At 38.7% G+C, this 20,466-nt stretch overlaps 1 protein-coding gene across 5 annotated transcripts in view; it reads right to left on the bottom strand.

The window, feature by feature from the left end:
* Positions 1 to 20,466, bottom strand: part of nectin1b (nectin cell adhesion molecule 1b) — a 222,878-nt gene that overhangs the window by 17,239 nt on the left and 185,173 nt on the right. For 2 of the 5 annotated variants that reach the window (XM_008426430.2, XM_008426428.2), the window contains exons 9-10: positions 17,380 to 17,481; positions 5,374 to 5,486 (exon numbers count right to left, since the gene is read on the bottom strand). In XM_008426430.2, coding sequence (XP_008424652.1) covers positions 5,374 to 5,486; positions 17,380 to 17,481 — 215 coding nt within the window. Of the gene's footprint in view, positions 1 to 5,298; positions 5,487 to 17,379; positions 17,482 to 20,466 lie in introns of all 5 variants that reach the window. The other 3 variants (XM_008426425.2, XM_008426427.2, XM_008426429.2) reach the window with 2 other exon arrangements.

Genomic DNA, 20,466 nt, shown 5'->3' with positions numbered 1-20,466 from the left:
CTTATTGTAGAGGAGAATTAGATGCAGGTAAGTATCAGATTTCAAACCACAAGGTTGGAGGACCCGTCATGCTGTGGGCCTGTTTTTTTTCCCTCCAAGGTCCTAACTTTGTTCGACAGCATAGTTTGATAAATTCTTTGAAATTCCACTTTAAAATGGAATTCTTTAAAAACTAAAATCTGGTGGATTTCACCTGCACAATGAAAATGTTTTGCCCCTCAGTATTTTTTACAAGGTAACAGCAAATCGATACAGAAACGCCTCACCAGACACAAAATGACACTTCAAGGACCATTTCAAAGCACACACCTAAACCCCGAAGAAAACCTGCAGAGTTTTGGCTTTTTTTATTGCAGCGGTGAAATCTCAGCAGGAAACGTCCCACATTAGGAGTTAACAAAATCCCCTGTGGCACATTTGTTGGATCTATCAGTACCAGAACAGTAATCCATGACTTCCTGTTTCCACAGGGTAAAATATGGAATTACTCCGAGAGCAATTTCTCCAAGCCTCTATTCAAAATGGGAAAGAGAAAAGAACATACCATCCAAGCAAGACGGGTTTTAGATTATCTTCAGATGCCAGAAAAATACCTGCTGTGCTTTTTGACACTTTAAACGTGACGTCACTCGCTTCAAAACTCGGCTTGCTCTGCCACGATGGAAACAGCCGACATGGCGGTTAACAAAGCGCTCGTGTGGTGACCCTAATATCGCTTTTATTAAGTTGGTTTTTCAGTAAAACTGGTCGTAGGGCGCTGCATGTTCAGCTGCATGAACAGACAAGGACAGAAAACCAAACTGTCATTTTACTGTGTAACTTTTAACGAGGAAAGATGGAAAGCAGCCGTCAGTCATCATGACACAGCGCGATCACGGATTTACAGCAAACACTTTTTACGAGGTAAGAAGACTTAACGTTCATGTATTTTATAAGTATTATTAGAAAGATATTAAATATTGCATTATCGAGAATGTGCGTGTTTAATTATTAGTAACCATGGAGACGATGTCGCAGTATCATGTAGCCGGAGAAAAAAATGGTTAGCATCTCGGTTTTTGTATGTTTTTAAGGCTGAACCGGTTTAAGGGGAAATGCCGTTTATGACAATGATATAAATAATGTGGTGTGAATTCAGGCAAAGTTGATAATTTGATGAACACGTCAGGAGGGAGGAGGTTCGGGTCGGTTTCTAAGCTAGATGTTTCTAGCTGCCGTCTCTGAGCCCCAACCAGGTGTGTTACGTTCAAAGGCAAAATAAAATGACTGGAACAAGTGGAAGCCATGAATAAACTGACAAAAACAACTTGGGAAAAACAACTTCAGAAGATCAGTTCATTTCCGACGTCCATCATGGCGCTACGACTGAATAAGTGACGTAGTTGCTAAGGGTCAATAGCTGTTGCCAGTTTACTGTTAGGCAATAATTTCTCTTGTTAGCCTGCTTAGCATCATTAACTCTTTAGGTTATTTAAACAGGATGAAGATTTGAATGCAACATAAAAAGGTTTAAAAATCATTGACTGTATGTTTGTCATTCATGAGTCTAATAAAAAAATAAATAAAATAAATGAATACAAAAGTAAAAATAGTAAAAATAAAAATAAATAAAATTAACAGCTTGATGTGAAATGCTCTTTCGCTCCTGAAACAAAACTGGATTTTTTTTTTTACGTTATATGTGAATGTGATTATGCTTCTAAAATAAAAGTTGGATTTAAGACTTTTTACACATCTATGCTACAAATATGAAAACAAAGTGGGAGGATGGTGTAGCAGATCATCATGGTTGACAATGTTAGGCGTCTCAAAATGTATTTTCTGACGCGGTCTAATTCCTGATGAGCTTTTCGTTTTAATATGGTTTGTTTTTTGTATAAAAACCTGCCAATAATCTCAACAGTAAACTGTGTAACTCCGCCTACCAACCAGAGGTTCCCACTTTATAGGTAAAGTGGCTGGACGCACCATCTAGAACAATTATCGGTTTGCTTTATTAATAAACCAAATTTTCATGATTCTGTACTGATTTGTGCATCAGTAGCCAGTCTGTTTGTACCAAACAAGCCCAAATAGTTATATTTTGAAGCTTGGTTCTTCTGTGTATTTTTGTATCTACAAATGGGAAACGTCTCCGCTCCAAACACTTGACTGGTTGCCATAGAAACCAGGGAAACGGGTCTAGCAACAGGATCCTTTGCACTGCTTTACTTCCCTCTTCTGCTGCATGTTTCTGAAGATGTGAAGTGATGCTGAGGAGCAGGTTCACGCTCGGCTCTCTCCTGTGGGGTTCAGATGACAAATCAGGGCATAATCGCGTAGATGAGGCCATGTTTTGCTCCGTTACTAATCAGGGTTTACAAGAGGTCCAATCACTTGAGGAACACGTTTAAAATATTAGTGACTGTTCAGATAAACACCGTTTCACATTAAGTATCTTCAGGGCGAAATATGTTTGTTGGTGCAGCGACTAGCCAGACACGCAAAAACAAAAATAAGTATTTTTGGTTTAGTTTACAGTTTAAATATTTTAGTACTCTTGAAATGAGACAAAACTTATTATAAGCAAATATTTTCTTAATATTTAGGAAAAAAGATTCGTTCTATTGGCAGATTTTTCCACTTATAATCAATGGAACTAGAACTTTTTCATTAATATTAAGGAATTATTGACTTGACTTGGAATAACCTCCTAAATCCTGCTGAGTTACTTGAAAGTTAGTTTTGTCTCATTTCAAGTGTATTAAGACTTTTTCTCTAGAAATCTGTAGTGATGGACTTTGACTTGAACCTTTGGAGCCACATAAAGACAGTTACAAAGTCGGGCTTCTGTCACTTGAAGAACATTTCCAGAAGAGGACAAACGTCTCAGCGAGATCTATAGAAACTCATCCATGCATTTATCTTCAGTCGCATCGATTACTGCAACAGCGTCTTTATAGAACTGCCTAAAGTCGATGATCCAGAACGCTGCTGCCGCCGTTCTGACTAAAACCAGGAAGACAGAGCACATCACCCAGTTCTAAAGTCCCTGTAGCTCAGAGGATAGACTTTAAAATACTGTTTATAAATCACTGATCGGTTTAGCACCACTATACATTAATGATCTGTTGCTGTTGTCATAGCAACCTTCCAGACCTCTCAGGTCTTCTGGTTCTGGTTCTGCTCTGCATCCCCAGAACCAGAACCAAACGGGGAGAAGCAGCATTCAGCTTCTATGCACCACAAATCTGGAACAAACTCACATAAAACTGCAAAACAGCCGAAACACCGAGATCCTTTAAATCTAAACTAAACCTGCTTAGAGTTGCTTTTGGACCAAAATAAATGAAACATTAATCAACATATTCAAGGCACAAGGACGATTCTAACAAAATGTAATGTTTAAACAAACGTTGACTAGATGACGTTAAGTTCACTGCAAAAACACAAAAATTTGTAGTTTTAGTTTCTAGTGCAAATATCTTAGTACACTCGAAACATGACAAGCTAACTTAAAAGCAACTTTTCAACAAGACATATTGACTTGATTTAGGTAAAAAGTTCCTTCATGTTGATTAAAGTCCTTGTTCCATTGGCAGAATGTTTCATGTTTCCCATGTTATATCTGCCAATGGACCTAATGCTTTTTGATCAATATTAAGGAATTATTTACTTAAAATTAGCTTCTATAAAGTTACTTTTAAGTTAGTTGCCCATATTTCAAGTGTTCTAAGATATTTGCAATAGAAACTGGACCAAAAATACTTGGCATGATTTTGTGTTTTTGCAGTTCATGCTATATGCTGTACAAATAAACTTGATTGATTGATTTATTTTCATGCTTTATTAAAACTCCTCCTTGTTTTCTGCATAAATGGGGAGAAACATTCAAGGTGTGAGAAACCTGCATGGATTAGTGGAAAATCTAGCGTCAATAAAACACATGGAAACGGTTAATTAAGCGGCGCAGGGCAGATTAGGATGCAGAGATTTCATTATCAACGATCTTCAGAGATCATGTTGAGCCAAACTGTTGTAAAAAAAAAAAAACAACAACAAAACCCCACATGGTCTCCTCAGTTCAACGCGATGCTTCATATAGAACTGCTGCATCACCCACAGCTTTGGATCTGCAGCCAAGCTTATAATAAGCCTAATCCTACCTGTTAGCCTCGCTATATGTGCACCTGCAGTACAGACGACACAATCACAATCATTTCAGTTAATGCCAGAGGGGAGAAGAAGAAGGAAAACACATCTCTCAGCACGCAGGCTGTTCATGTAAGCTAAAGTAGTCTGACTTTGGGATGGTACATGACTTTTCTGTTCCTTTTACTGGGTTTTATGATCCAACCAGCACCAAGTGGTTGTAATTGTGAAAAGGAAGTGGAAAGTATGTGATCTTTATGAGAACAAAGCCATTGTTCCTTAAACATCGTAATAAGCCATGGAGGAGACGCAGCAGATGTGGAAAAAGGTGATCAGGTCAGACATGACTGAAGTCAAACATTTAGGTTCTCATTGAAAAACACTTCCTGTGTCAGATAATACTCCACCACCTCACTTTGAACATAGTGTCCCTACTGGTGAAACAACATGTCTGCATTATGATGGTCTCTTTTTGGCTGTTAGGAAAGGAAGATGGAGGGAGCTAAATATCAGGTAATACTGGAAGAAAATCTGGTAGAGGCTTCAAAAAACCTGAAACTGTTCATTTTCCAGCAGGATAATGAACTGTGCAGTACAAGTAAGAACGTTTTTGACAATTATTGAGAAAAAAATTGCGATCAACTCCCAATTATTAGCACAAAAAGTGCAGGGATTTCCACAATAATCGTCAAGTAACTGGAGGGACTGATTGATATAATTTGGCAGTAAACAGATAAAAAATGCATTGATTTGATTGATAACATAATATTTAAGTTAACTTAGTGTTTAGTCTAGACTCTAGAGGGCCACAGAAAAAGCTCTATGGCGGGCCGGATTTGGCCCACGAGCCTCAGGTTGGACACATGTGATCTATATATGACTGAAGTGCTCGTTATGTCTTTGCCATTTAAGCTCCACACTGTCATTCGCACATATGATTCACATCTTTCTACCGCTGTTCCTATATGTTTTATAACAGCCTGACAAAATATATATATATATATCAGCTTCAATCAAACCTTCTGCACAGCAGCAAGAGGGGAAATCAAAAGACGACCAAGACCAGAGAGGAAAGCAGAAAAGGGAACCTTGTGGATCACATAAAGGGGAGTCAGTGCAAGTGGAAGAGGGCACGAACGGAAGGTTGGAGTGCGTCAGTCTGTGTACCTGGAGGCCAAAGTCTGAGGGGGAAAGGCCTATAATGGCATGCGCTAGTGTGAGCTAGGCTGGATGGTTGCATACTCGACAAGGTCCCCAGGGCCAGTGTGAGCAGAGCTTCGTGGGCTGGGAGACGAGGCCAAAGCTGCAGTATCCAGCTCCGCATACTGGACATCGCAGTCCTTGTGGCCAGAGTTCTGGAGACAAGAGAGGTGAAAGGTGTGTGAGGAGTGAGGCAGCCAAACAACCACAGAGTGAGAGAGACAGACACCCCGACAGAGAGCAATGTTGACTGAAGGTGGGAGCGGGGAATTTCAAAACGTGCCGGCGTGGAACATATATGAGAAAATATGTCTGAAAGTTATCAAAAGTGACAAGCCAAGAAGATGGAGACATCACAGAGAAAACATAGCACACAAATCAAAATGGAGTGATAAACAAAAGGGTTAGAGACGGAATAGGTTCTTTGTGCTCAATGACAATGTTGGATTTATGCTCTATGTTTTCCTAGACAGAAAACTGAAAAGAGATGTTTCAATTAAAGTGTTTTCATAAACACATAGAGCTGCGTCTGCACCCTAATGTGCATTTCTCAGGATGTATGCAGTGTTTAAAGTTGATGGCCATGTAAACAACATAAAAGAAGAAAAAAAAAAACCTGGAACTAAACAAATGAAACAGACACTGGGTGCATGCAGCTTGAATGATTGAATTATGGTGAATGCATGTCTGTACAATCTTTCAAACCACAAGGACTGTAATTTATGCGTCCCGATCGCTACAGAATCCAAGAGACCGAGGCTGCTGTGCAAAACATGGAGACATGCCCAGAGGCAATTTAATGGACAGGCTGCTTCCTTTGATATTCTGCAATATCAGCATGCATGTAGACACTTCGAGCAGCTTCTAATCACTGATTGCTAAAAACGAGCTGGATGATTGATTAACGGAGTGAGCTGATGAACATCTGGTCAGTATGTAACAATAAAACATTTACTCAGATCACTGGTTTATAGAAAATATGCTTACAAGCGAAATGATGCCAATTCTAACGTTTCTTCATTGGAGTAGCTGTGTGAAATGACACAGCGTGTAAGAACACAAATGTTGGGAATGGAGATAAATTTGTTTCTCGAGATAAAAGTTTACTGGTGACACTGGAGGCTCTTTTAGGGGTGCACCGATTTATCAGCGCCGATTCCCTTAACTTTGGGAGATCGGTGATCGGCTGATACTTATGAAGCCGATCGAATCCGCTGATCTCATCTACCTCAGCAAAGGCCTAAAAATTAACCTTTGACCTCTTCTGTCAGTCAGTGAGAGGTTTGACTGACAGACCGGCCCACCAGGTCATGTCAGCACATTTGCAGTTAACAATAGTCGCTATACTTAGCAAACTTTCAGACAAAGAAAAAAAAAAAGGTATCAGCCAGAATCAGTCAGGCTTTTTAAAGATCGGTAATCGGTGCACCGCTAGTGTCTCTTTGTTGCCTTTTTCCTGAGATCCACTTTTAATAAAAACTTAATCAGGTGAAAGTGACGCGGTACATCTCTCTGAACACACCACCTCTAACGTGGCGGTGGCAGCATCATGCTGTGGGAACTGGGAGTCTTAGAGTTCACTGGATCCAGGACAAGCCTGGAGGAAAAGAGTTATAAGCTGCACAACGACAGAGACCAGCGTGACGGTTCATCTTCCAGAAGATTATCGCTCTAAACAGCCACAAGTAAAAAAAATGGTTTAGATAATAAAATCACAGTACAAACCTTAATCCAGCCAGGCTACATGTTTGTTACCAGTAACAGTAAACATAAATGAAAAGATGAGGAAAATAAAATGTATACTTTCTATCATTATTAATCCTGGATATCGTTTTATTTTTGTCTGTATAAGCAAAAAAACCCACAAATTTCCTCCATGTTGAAGAAAAAAACCCCAAACATGCAGCTGGAGCTCCAGTGGAATAATTTAGAATAAAACAAATGTTTTAAAATAGCAGTAAAACATCTTGGCTAAAGTTATCGATATATGGTAGGAAGAGTGCAGGAGTGCATGTGTGTAATACACAAATCCATATTAAGCATAATGCTGCAAAACGATACATTTATTATGCATTTTTGGGACCCAATTGTGGACGTGAGGTTCTTCACGTGAGATCCAGGAAAGTTTCTCTCCTCACACTCGTGTGTGTGTGTGTGTGTGTGCGTGTGTGTGTGCTGCATATAGAAACTGGCATTCACTCCTGCTCAGCCAAAGAACATTTCCTCCCAGTGTGTGACAGACTCTGTGAGAGGATAAGCTCTAATGCAGGACATATTTTTGAACCCCAAACTACTAATTCATAATGTATAGAACTACCCAGATTGTTTATGTGCCTCAGGCCTTTTTAACAGCAGCAAATGCACAAACATAGTGTGAGTTGTGTGTGTGCGTGTGTGTGTGTGTGTTTTGACTTATCCTCCACTCCAAACCCGTTTTAGATGAGACCTGAACACACCTTGGCTTGGCAGGATAACTTTAAGACTGCAGTGTGTGTAGCTTACAGTGTGTGAGAGAGTTTTATCAACAGGTGTTTATACTGACAGGATGCACGACTCACAAAAAGTTGGGGATGTTTGGCTTCAGGGTGGATATTCAAGATGAAACTGAAATGCACTTTGACCTTTACCAGTAAACTTAAAGTGACTTTCCCTAAACTTTTGAATTCACATGTCCACCTTTTTCCACAACTCTTTCGTTTCTTGAAGGCTTTAAAAATCAGCCAACAATTTTAAAATCGTCCCGTTTGAACCAGACTTCATGCATAATTCACAACTTGCCTTTGAATCCTTGTAACTGGAAAACTGCTCAACATATTTGATTAGAAATCTGCTTGGATATTTTGATTATGTCATTGGACAAAATGTTCTGTAATTAGTTTCTGTATTGTGTTTTTATGGTGTAAAGCACTTTGAACTGCCTTGTTGCTGAAATGAGCTACAAGAGAAACATGACCCGACTTAACAAAAGGCATTTCATCATCAATCAACCAATAAATGTCCTGGTTCAATCAGAATAGGTGACTAAACAGTTCTTTAATGCTGCAATATTAAAAAATATAAAATAATTATGTAATAAAATACTAGAATGCATTTTGCAATATTTTCTGCTGTGCATGTAATAAAATTGTTAGATTTTGCGCAAATTATTGCAAAATACAGAAATTACTTTTTTAATGTAACATTGTTACTTTTTTATGTAACAATGTTAGATTATTGTAAGATTGTTACAATAATGTAGCAATTAATGTTACATTGTTACATTAACGTAGCCTTGATTTAGAGGAACTCGGTGTTTCGGCTGTTTTGCAGTTTTCTGAGACGTCGTTGTCGAGCTGTAATTGATGCTAAACGTCAAATGGTGTTGAGCTTTTTGCTGTGGCATACCCACCACTGATGTTGACTTTTGTTTGACATTAGCCATTAGATAATATTATTGTAGCATGATTTTTTTTTTTTGCTGCTACATTTTCCATAAATTTGACCAGAAAGTCAAATATTCTGAACTTTTTGTGAGCCGTGTGGCCTCCTAAGCTAACAGATACAGATATATGTACTCAGTCCTATGTTTATAAAAACTTTACTGTAGTTCATGAATGTATGATTGTTTCTAACTAGGCTGTGAAGAGCTTTTATTTTAAAAAATGTAAAATTTGAGGGATTAATGTGTGTTTTCCGTAATTTAAAAGCCAGAAAAGTATGTACAGGGTAATTTTTTAACGTTATTTTACTGCATACTTGCTTTAATTTTTCATTTAGGAGACACTCAAAAGTCTCTTGAGTCGCCCATTTTGTCAACAATATCACGTGATTTAACAGATTTACTTTAGCAACTTGTACACATTTGAGTAGAGGTAGGCCTGATTTAAATTAAGGAATTTTGTGAATCCATTGATCCGGACAACATAATTACACCCCAAAAATAATAATGCACACTTAAGCTATAAATTATAAACTCATAAATTATGCATGAGCAGATGTTTGAAAAGCACCAACAGATGCATGTTTACTTGAGTCTGCAGAGGCCTGTCGGCTGCAAAAGGAGAGTTCTGCCTGCTCAGCTCAACTTTTTCAGTGAAACTTAGTTCTTATGACAAGAAAATTACAGTGGCAATAAGTGAGAGGACCATTCTGGAGCTCTATAGGAGAGCAACAAGGACCTCTAGCAGCACCAAGGCTAACTGGAACTCAGAACGGTTTTATTTTGTTCTTTGAACATTCAGTGTTTCGTGGAGCATAAAGGTTTTTGAAATGTTGACGGCCTTTTCAAATTCTCCAAATCGAGGCGGCGATCATGTGCTGCTGCTACAGCCATGAGAACATCACTGATAAAAAGCTTACATAGTATCGTATCATGTGATTTATTTTTGTTCTATAAGAAACTCCCACTTTATTGAGCTGTCCACCCATCAGGCTGACACACAGCATAATGTAGCCGTCGCTGCTACATTAATGACCATTGAAGGAAAAACAGGTTATCAGAGGTTTACATTCCTGTTACCTAGTAACACTGTTGCTGGGTACAAAGGCCTTCAGACCATTTCACCAAAATTTTAAAATAGACACCAGAAGCTTTTTTATGAGGTTCCAGACTCAGTTGTGATACCTGGACCCATCCTCATGAATGCTCTCCAGATTTAACAGCTTTTATGTAAATAGCAGTATAGCTGACAGTAGGTTTATAGTTCATCTCCGACTGAAAAGTTTTGAGTTAGTGAATTTATTTTACATTTGTTTGACATGACCACTTAATAAATTTAGTATATTTACTCGTATAAACTTAATTTGATTACTTGGAACAAATGAACTATTTATCTTTAAGTTGGATCACGTTTTCTTTTTTTTCAGTGTGCACCTCCTTCATATTTCAGGTTGTGTGTCGTCAGCGTCATTCAGTGAGAGGAAGGTTGTTTAGGTCAAAGTGTTCTGGATCAGGAAATATCACAATTCACATCTCATCTTTAAGGAAACATCGTTTTTATTTTAAATACTTCATGACTGAAACACATCCGTCTGTGTTTAAACAAGGGCGCCGTTTCATTTGTTGCTTTTAAATTGAGGTTCAAAATAACAGTAGAGAATAAATTGGGTTTGTTGCTTCGAGGAGAAGTTTATGATTGAACTAATTCATCAGATTAACTGATGAATTAGTGAGTGGCAACTCTACACTGGATGTGTAAATATGCAGAATTTTTATTTATCATAAATTTACCTGAGTTTCCAAACTGTTGGACAGTGAAGGATATTTTTATTCAATGTTATTTTATAAAACACGTCGTAAATTTAGTTTTTCGCATTCGCCTTAATTTATGCAAAATTAAGTAATCCTCGACTTTTTTTTGGTGGAATATATAATTGTGAGTTTATTGCAAATTTTGCATAAAAACCCCCAAAACATTGTGTTTATGACTTCCAACTCCCACCTGCAGGTGGCAGTATTTCTTACTTTTACTCCACTGCTGCCTCAGCCTTTCTTGTGTGACCAGCAGCAAACACCTAGCTACTTACGCTAAATTGGAAGAATAAAAATGTTTGTATGTTTAGATTTTTCCCATCGTTTTTCCTATTTTTATGAAAGAATATTGTAAAATTCCTTGCAAATTTTTCTAAAGCAGCACCACAAAACCAGTGAATTTGATTGCAAAAACTCACAGAAACAAACATGAAACCCTGGAAGGACTGATGATAGTTGGAGTACTAAACGCACTCGAATACTCTCAGGAAAATGAACCGGACGTTAGCTGAAACCACCCGAGCATCATGTAAATAAAAAAACATAAAAATGAACGGATGTACTTGCAGAGTTGTACAGCAGATAAAGCTTCACAGACATCAACTGGTTAAAAATGGAAAACAGTTTTAGGAATGTAATTTTTCTCTTTAAAAAAATAAAGACTCTGTTTAGAAATGAACAAAATCTCAGAGGTTAGAAGATGCTGATTTCAAAAGACGGAAGCCGTCCAGCCTATATGCTAAATATTCTGCAGATAGGCCTGTGGAGAGGATCTCCACTGTTACGGTACCTGTTGTATCCCCATTTGCATTGATAGGTTTTTATTTTCACCCGAGAACAAATTACATGGAAATGATCGAAGCTACTGCAGAATGTTATCTTAATAATTTAAATCTACTCTCCAATCTCCCTCTTGCATATTTCCTGTGCACCAACACTCGGCACACGCCAGGTTTTTAAATATATGGAATATTTGTCATGACCAGAGTGCAATCAGGGGGAAAATTACAGCCACATCGCCTTCAAAACTCTCAGACAGTGTTTCCCCCCCCGAGAGAAAATCATCATTAGTAACACTTGAAGCTCAGCAGTCAATGCGTGTCCCTCACAAATAGCGTTTTAAGAACCTCACTGATATCCTATTCATCTTAAGTGCAGCCCTAAACTACACTTTGAGTGGAATGTTATAGGTGATAAGGAATTAATCTGAAGAAAATCTACCCTCGGTTCCTACGGATTACCTGAACTAAACACCTGCTCTCTCTGAGCGCTGAAAATGAAGACGGGTACTGTACACAGAAAATCAAAACCCACTTGCTCAAGAAAAAAAAAGTACCTGATTTATTCTTGCGTGTATTTTGAGAAGGTTGAGTCATATTTATAAAGCATCAATGGGAGGAAAGCTAAATATATGCACGTTGTAGGTGCAGAAAGCTGGGTCGATGCAGAATGCATTTTTTAATCTTTCAAAGCTGATGATTAAAGGAAATACATTTTGCTGAAACACAAGCAATCGGGTTAAATAATTTATAATGTATTTCAAAAATAACACAAACAGATAAAACGGCGTCGCCTTTACTTGCAAAACTTAAATGAACTTGTAAACCTGAGAGGCAAAGCTGCAGGATAATTAAAATAAATAAATGGTTCAAGGTTCGAGATTAAAGACTCAGTTTAAGAGTCATTATGCAGCTCAGTAAAAATTACACCCACAACTATTTATACATGAATGAATAAATAATCAAGTCCAAGAATAAAACTTTTGTTTTTTTTTACGGTGTAGAGGAGGATGAGTTCATTCTCACAGCCGGAGGGAAGAAGCTGCTCCTCCGTTTGTCAATACAGCAGCAGCAGCAGCAGCAGCAGCAGGATGAGCAAGCTGTGCCTGGAAAGTCTTTATTCTATTAGCATCCACTGTGTTTTTCACAAACACCTCCATCCACTCACTGGTATTACTGATTTTCCTCCAGGGGAAGCGTTGCATGTTAAATTTTAAAGTTTCACAGACGGAGTTGCTGCTCAATTTCCAGTGTTATTTACTTCATGGTTTCTATTTCCTTCATCCAAGAGAGAAATGCACAAAACATGGCCGCTCCACGTTCAAGCAACTTGACGATTTGTCGCATTGACTGCAACTACAACACCAAGCAGGAAGTTTTAAGCTGATGCCCAGCAACAGATATTTCTAATCCTTTACGTTTTGACCTAAAAACATGCATCAAAAAAAGTAAAAAAAAAAAAAAAAAAAATCTGGTAGAGAAAGGCTCTAAAAAGAAAGGAGTACAGAGGAACATTAACTCAAACAGGCTATTCCGCAGCTGATCAAACATTTATGAAGATTAGACCTAAAAAGTTCAAAAACTACTTAGAAATCTAAAAGTCTTAGATTCAGAAATTCAAAAGCCAAAGCGCCTTAAAGGCTGCTTTGACTTTGAATGTTGCTGGTTGTTGGGCTGCAGACGCAGGGCCTCTCTCAATGCGTCGTTGCTGCTATGGGCGGATAGCAGCAGGAAGACAGTCGCCTTACATTTCTTAAGATGTCCTAAAGCAGTGGTTCTTAACCTTTTTTGAGGTACCGAACCCCCCAGTTGCATATGCGCATTCACCGAACCCTTCTTATTCCACCAACCCTCCCGACACACAAAAGACTTTGCCGTATTCTGATTTAGTAATGTAATTATATTAGCTGTGTTACCACCCCCACACCACTAGAGGCAGTACCAACCCCGAAAACATGCGACTAARGAGCAGATTTAGACTATAGAATGTGGTAAAAACTGTGAGTTTTGCTGAAGTAATTAAAGACACAAGTTCAAATCCATGCTGAGAGTGGAACTCCTTCAATCAGCTCCTCCGCAGCTCTGATTGGCTGAGCAATGTAACGTGATCCTCTGATTGGCTGAGCAATGTAACGTGATCCTCTGATTGGCTAAGCAATGTCACGTGATCCTCTGATTGGCTAAGCAATGTCACGTGATCCTCTGCAGCAAGTGATGGCAAAGCGGCGCGTCATCACAACTTTACACAAGTGTCTTTACCTCCGTGGCAGAGGCTCCGCCGAACCCCTGAGACCGACTCATCGAACCCCTGGGGTTCGATCGAACCCAGGTTAAGAACCACTGTCCTAAAGGTTTGGTGAACAAAAAGTTGGAGATTCAAAAGATTTTTATTTGCCCTGAATTGAAGGATCTGAGGGTGAAATTCTCATCAGTTCTCTTCGCTTTAATCAAACTCCAGTTCATTTGTTCTTTGGTTCTCATGCAGACCAAATAAACAAACTCTGGCCTGCCTACAAATCTAGGTCTTGGTTTGGTTGAAGTGAAATCTGGCCGGTTTGAATTCATATGTGAACGGCAAAAGCAGGAAGACTGCGGCATTCTGGGTAATTACAACAACAAAACAGACATCCTGCACCCGCTAACATTCGACACCACTCCATTTTTGTTTACATTTTTAGAAGAGGGAAGTTGCCTCTTCTTCAGAGGTTTTCATGTCGTTTCCTTCAGTGGTTATTGATGTAGCGCCCCCACAGGCGAGAAGGGGAACAGGCTTTTTCAAAGGGCTTGGTTTGTTTGACACAGAGCAGTTTGAAAGCAAACCGCAGCAGCTGGAAATGTAACAAATGTAGCAACTTAGGTGAAAACAACCAGAGAGACTGATCAGGAAGACGACTGATGATCCTGAACCCAAAATAAACCCTCACTGATGCCAACTGCAGAAACTCTTTCCCATTTTGACTTTACAACAAAGCACCAAACATTGGACAAAGAAAAATGGCAGAAAGTGATAAGAAAAAAGATTAATCTCGACACGACACAGTCAATGGGTTTTGACTAGGCCTGTCACTGTAACAAATTTTACTGGACGATAAATTGTCCACAGAAGTTATTGCAAATAATCATAATAATAAATGAAAACATTTTAAATATCCAAAATACATAAACAAAACAACAGAAATAACAAATGAAATGAATAATAAAGTCTCTATAAACAAAACTGTCCGTCAAAATAATGGCCAGTTGAGACTAAAACACCAGACTGGAGACTTTTGTCACCCGGTTTTTGATGGAAAGAAAGAGAAAAAAGAAATTAATTGATTTATTGCGACAGGCCTAGGTTTTACATGACTGTCGACTCTCTAAGCTGTGGTGTTAAATGTGTAAATACAAACACAAACTCATCGCCTAGTACGAGTAATTATGCAACTACTCCAACTTGAAATCAGTTTTTATGTCTCTCTGGTGCCATAAACTGACTGACACTTAGATAAATTAACAAAATTTAATATTCATCTCAAAACATTTCATTTTTATTCAACTTTTATTCAAAGCTTTGTGTTTATGCCCACTTTCTTCCAGCTTCAGTTTTAAATCACTTACCAGAGCCTGGGTTATTTTTACAGATGTGTTATGAAAAGATTAAAAATTAAGAAGTCACACAGAATATAATCAGATTTGAAAAAAAAAGAAAGAAGAAAAACTGGAGGCAGAACGCAGTTGAGAGCTCGGATCTCTTGTAAATTATTGATTTTGTTTTCGCGTTTCTTTTTTAAAATCATTATGCGACTTTAAAACTCAGGCTTGAAAAGAAAAGATTCTCGTTTAGTGTTGGAGCAAAAAGGCTTCCCAACCTGAAAGGGGGGGAGGTATCCGACGTTGCATGAATGATTTAGGGGAACCAACACAGAAATGATTTCTGAATTCACATCCACAAAAACTATTTTACCCGTTTTGCTGCCGCAGTTGAGTGGATTTCATTAGTATGTAAGGTGGTTTGCTTTCAGCATCAGTATTCTATAGTTTTACAAACTGATGATTTTTTAATGACAGGCAATTGGTGCATTCCTGTTTCAAGCTGTGGACATTCAAAAAGGGAGATTCTAGAGTTTTAAACTTGTTTGTAACTTAAAGTCCTGCTTTTTTTCTTACAAATGTATTCCCATCCCTTGAACAATTTTTTTAACGATAAAAAAACACAAGCTTTAATGCATTTTGTTGTGTTGGTTTTTGTTAAAACCAACACAACACAACACAAAATGTTGGTTTTAACATTTTGTTAAAACCAACACGACAAAAACCAACACTTTGTGTTGGTTTTTGTTAAAAACCAACACAAAGAAGTGACAATTTGTGACCGTTTAATGCACATCAGAGTAAATGTAAACATAGGGATGTCAAACTCAAGACCCGTGGGCCAAATCCGGCCCACCGTAGCTTTTTATGGGCCCTCTGGATTCATTAAGTGTGCTTAAATATTATGTTTCAATCAAATCAATGCAGTTTTTATTCGTTTACTGCTAAATTATGTCGATCAGTCCCTCCAGTTTCTTGAGAATTATCGTGGAAATTCATCAAATCCCCAAACCTTCTTGCGCTAATAATTGGGAGTTTATTAGTGAGTTCTCTCAAAAACTCTTACTTGCACTAAACAGCGGCCTCAGCCTCTATTGGATAGTCCATGATCGAAACAACGAGAAATGAAAAGTCGCATTTACCGTCATAATAAGTGCAAATATCACAAATATTTCCAAATTAGTACCACAAACACTTTGATTTTTATTGAAAAAAAAACACAAAAAGAAACAAAATCCTGGAGGAACTGAAAAGATGTTCAATAATATTATTTAATTTAATTTTTGAACAGGTTTTTATCAATACATCCTGGCACAACTGGCCCTTTAAGAGCACTTGATCTCATGATTGTGATTCGGCCCAAAACGAAAATGAGTTTGTCGCCCCTGATCTAAACCGTTTCTCGGATTAATTAATACGATGGACGACACGGACTCAGAGTCATAAAAGCAGCTGGTTGCGCCAACAGGGAAACATTGAGGCAACTTTTACGCAACATTTTGATTTATTTTTGTAAAAAAAGTTTAGAAAATATGTTTGGTTTTCCTTCCACCGCACAGTTGCGTGCAGCTTTTTATCGACGCGTCTCGTAAAATTCCCCCAGAATATATTAAATCGTGTAACACGGAAAAATGTGCAAAAGTTTAAGAGGTAGAAACTGAGGGGACAATTTCATGTCAAAATGCAGTTTTAGAACATCTGACAATTCATGCGACATCTGGGTCTCATTACCTTCAGTCTATGTACAAGCAATTCATACATTCCCATCCACTGCAACAGCAGATGTTTGATGGCATTATGACATCTCTACAGCCAGAATCGGTAATTATAATTCAAAGAAAGAGGCTTGTGTTAACTGCCATATGTTTGCTCCAGAAAGCATCCACAAAAAAGCTCTCAGCAAGCAGACGCAGGCCTGAACAGACGCATGTATTCTGTAGAAGCAAAGCAAGAAAATGTTCTTCATCTGAGCCACTCAGGTCTGCAGAAGCACACACACGAAGCCAAACAATTAACAATGGAGGTGATTGCATACAGGCCGCCATTCTGCAGCGAATCTGCACATGCTAGCAAGGCAAAACCCACAGGTAATTACGGGGGATTACATGGTGTGAAGGACAGGTGAGGCAGGAGGTTCAGAGCAGCGAGGTCAGAACAAAAGATGATGCAGAGAGAGGAAGAGATGAGGCTGCCACGTTTACGCCGAAGATGAGAGAAGCCGATGGAGATGATGAGGTAAGAAGCTTAGACGAAACCCCTCGCGGATTCACCGGCCAGCGTTCGCTTTTAACACCAAGCAAGCAAAAAAAAAAAAAAAAACAAGCTCCTTAGTGACTTTGTAGAGGCTTTTAACATCGTAAACCAATTACCAACTCCAAGCATAATGATGACAAAAGGTCACCCTTTTGTCTAAAATCGACACCTAATGGCAACAACCCAGCGGTTCCTGTGGAAATCAGCTCTCACCGGTTTATCAGTGAAGGGGGTCGACTCAGAGGGCGCCATGTCGTAGTACGGGGGCTGCAGAGGCAGCTTCTGCATTTCCTCATCTTTGTCAAGATGAACCACCTGCAACAAAACGGCAGGAGGTCAGCATGACAAGAGCTCCTCATGCAATTAGCCCTCCAACTTTTTACTGGATGTACAGCAGCTGAAAGAAACAAGACAGCAAGAAAAGAAACATGTTAAATTAACCGTTTCTGACTTATTTTGCTCACATGCAGCTTTCCTCTCCTTTTTTGTTGTGGTTCTAATGAGAAGAAACTGGCACCGTTAATTTAAGATCTGACAAGGATTGCAGCTTGACAGTATATTAAACTTTCGGGTTGCAGTGCTGAACTCTTGCACCAGTTATTTTGTCAAATTAATGACTTCCATATCAGAGAAACGCATGATGCAAATCTCTGAAATAGCTGAGCAGCAACGTAAAAGCTGAAAGTAAACGGCACAACATGGCTACAGGGATTTTATTTCATGCCTTAAGGTGGGATTCGATTGGCAAACACAGAGAGAAACAACTGACCGTTGGCTGACGCAGTTTAAATCGCTTTGTAAAAGTATTTAAGCCTCTTGCACCGTAATATTTCATCATGTTACAACCACAAACCTCAAACAAAATCTACGCTTTTCAAAAATGTTGAATCTCCAAAGTTTTGTTTGGAGCCATTTTGGAGACACAAGAAGAAGAAAAACAAGAAGGTCCTCCTGTCAAATGAGATCAAGATGCAGCTTTTTGGACTACAAGTTGGATATTAAGCTAAAAAAAAAAACAGTGTCAGCATCATAATGTGGGAAGTTAAACTGGAGGAAAACTTGGTGGAAGTTGCAAAAGTTTGTTGGAGGATTTAACCAACCAATCAGACTCACAGAGAAGAACAGGCCATTTGGCAAAAACTGAATAATCAGAACATGTTTCATATTTTGGGCTGCACAGTGGCACAGTTGGTAGAGCTGTTCCTTGCAGCAAGAAGGTTCTGGGTTCGATTCCCGGCCCCGGTCTTTCTGCATGGAGTTTGCATGTTCTCCCTGTGCATGGTGGGTTTTCTCCGGGTACTCCGGTTTCCTCCCACAGTCCAAAAACATGACTGTCAGGTTAATTGGTCTCTCCAAATTGCCCCATAGGTGTGAGTGTGTGTGCATGGTTGTGTGTCCTGTGTGTCTCTGTGTTGCCCTGCAACAGACTGGCGACCTGTCCAGGTTGTACCCCGCCTCTCACCCGGTACACTAGCTGGAGAGGCACCAGCACCCCTCCCAACCCCACTGTGGGACAAGGGTGTAAGAAAATGGATGGATGTTTCATATTTTATTTATAAGAAAGAAAGAAAGAGTGCAAACCATCCTTCTATTTCACCACTACTACCTTTAATACACATCTTACGTTGTGGTTGTATTGTGGGAATTAAATATTTTTGCGTGTCACTGTTCCACCTCTAACTAATAAGCTAATCTTTTTAACTTTGAAACAATTATATAAACGGTTTTCAATTGGGTGATAAAACAGCAATGTTTAAATCAACAAGCGTGTATCGCTTTTCCTGAAAAATGTTATTTTTTCAGGAAAAATAAAAAGAAACAGCAGTTACGAGGAATATGTATGTATCCCAAGGATTCGTTTTCCCTGCTAAGCTTGTAAAATTATGACACATTTAGTAAAAAAAAGCTGTACGTATCTACAGCTAACGAGAAGCATAACGACCCCGCTGTGTGTTTCTAATGGATAAATATCCACCTGCAGGGTGAAGGCCTCTGGCAGAGACGAGCTTTTAAGGACGTTTGCTCACATTACGTACTCAACACACAGAGATATTAACTGATGTTTGTTTCACTTTCCAATAAAAAGTAAAAAAAGTGATTGAAAGTCACCAAAGTAGCCAAAAACAATGAAAAGTGTTTCGTCTCTGCAACAACGTGCTGTTCAATGTGAGGGATCAAATAGCTGCCCACTGCCGTTTGACTCACATTTTCCTTCCAGTCAGCAGAAGCAGCTGAACTCCAGTCAATACACTCTTGGCACTGTGAACCTATTTATGTCAAAAGGTGAAGAATTTAATGCCTCAGTGGACATACAGAGAGCTGAGCACTGGACTTTAGATGTAATAAAATGGTACAAAGACTTATTCGAACAAAAAGAAGAAGACAAAAAAAATGCTCCAGCCTTGTCGATGGTTGTTCTCTATTTGGCTCTCAGAGCAACAAACATCCAGGCTAACTGGACGGTTTCCACCTGGTATACATATTTCATTTAGGGCCAGCTGCACAGAAGGCTCTGGCGCTGGAGCATCTCGTCTTCCTAGCATATCTGTGGTATTATTAAGGCACTGCAGAGGTGAGAATAAGAGCTTTCGTCGATGCACTTTATCTCCTCCTGCCTGCTTTGTCTAGTCTGTTTTTCCTGAATGGTTGGTTTTGCCAGCGGCGCAGTAGTTGTTGCGTTTAGTCTGCTTGATCATAAATGTTTGAGCTGCTTCCAGTCGGCTGCAGAGGGACTCTGGGGACATTTAGCAGAAAAATCGTCTCACATGCCTCACATTTGAGCAAATGCAAAAGAGAAAAAAGAAAAAAAGGGGAAAAAAAACAATTTATAAACATTTTTGTACATACAAAATACAGAGACTTTTAACTGCCCAACTTTTAGTTTTTAAACATTTGCACAGCAAAAATACAAAATCTTACCAAGTATTTTTGGTCTAGTTTCTAAAGCTGATATCTTAGTACATTAGAAATTCTTATTTCTAATGTACTAATGTTCGTTAGTTTTGTCTTCAAAACTAATGAACAAGTAACATTTCCCCAAGATGTAAGAGCTAGTTTTAAGTAAATGATTCCTTCATTTTTTCCATGTCAGAAGTGAAATAATCTGCAAGTGGAACCAGAACTTTTATCAACAATCAAGAATTACTGACTTAAAACAAGCTAGTATATGTTGTTGTAAAGTTATTTCTGCGTTAGTTTTGTCTTCTTTTGCGTTAGAGAAACAACTTCAACTAAATTCAACATCTTTTTTATTCAATTTTAGATGATCAGCAAAAAAACTACACAAAGAATAGTCTATGA

Source organism: Poecilia reticulata, linkage group LG13 (genome assembly GCF_000633615.1).
Source record: "Poecilia reticulata strain Guanapo linkage group LG13, Guppy_female_1.0+MT, whole genome shotgun sequence".
In the NCBI taxonomy this organism is placed as follows: domain Eukaryota; kingdom Metazoa; phylum Chordata; class Actinopteri; order Cyprinodontiformes; family Poeciliidae; genus Poecilia; species Poecilia reticulata.
Note: the sequence above shows the minus strand (reverse complement) of the source record. Positions and strands in the feature narration are given on the sequence as shown.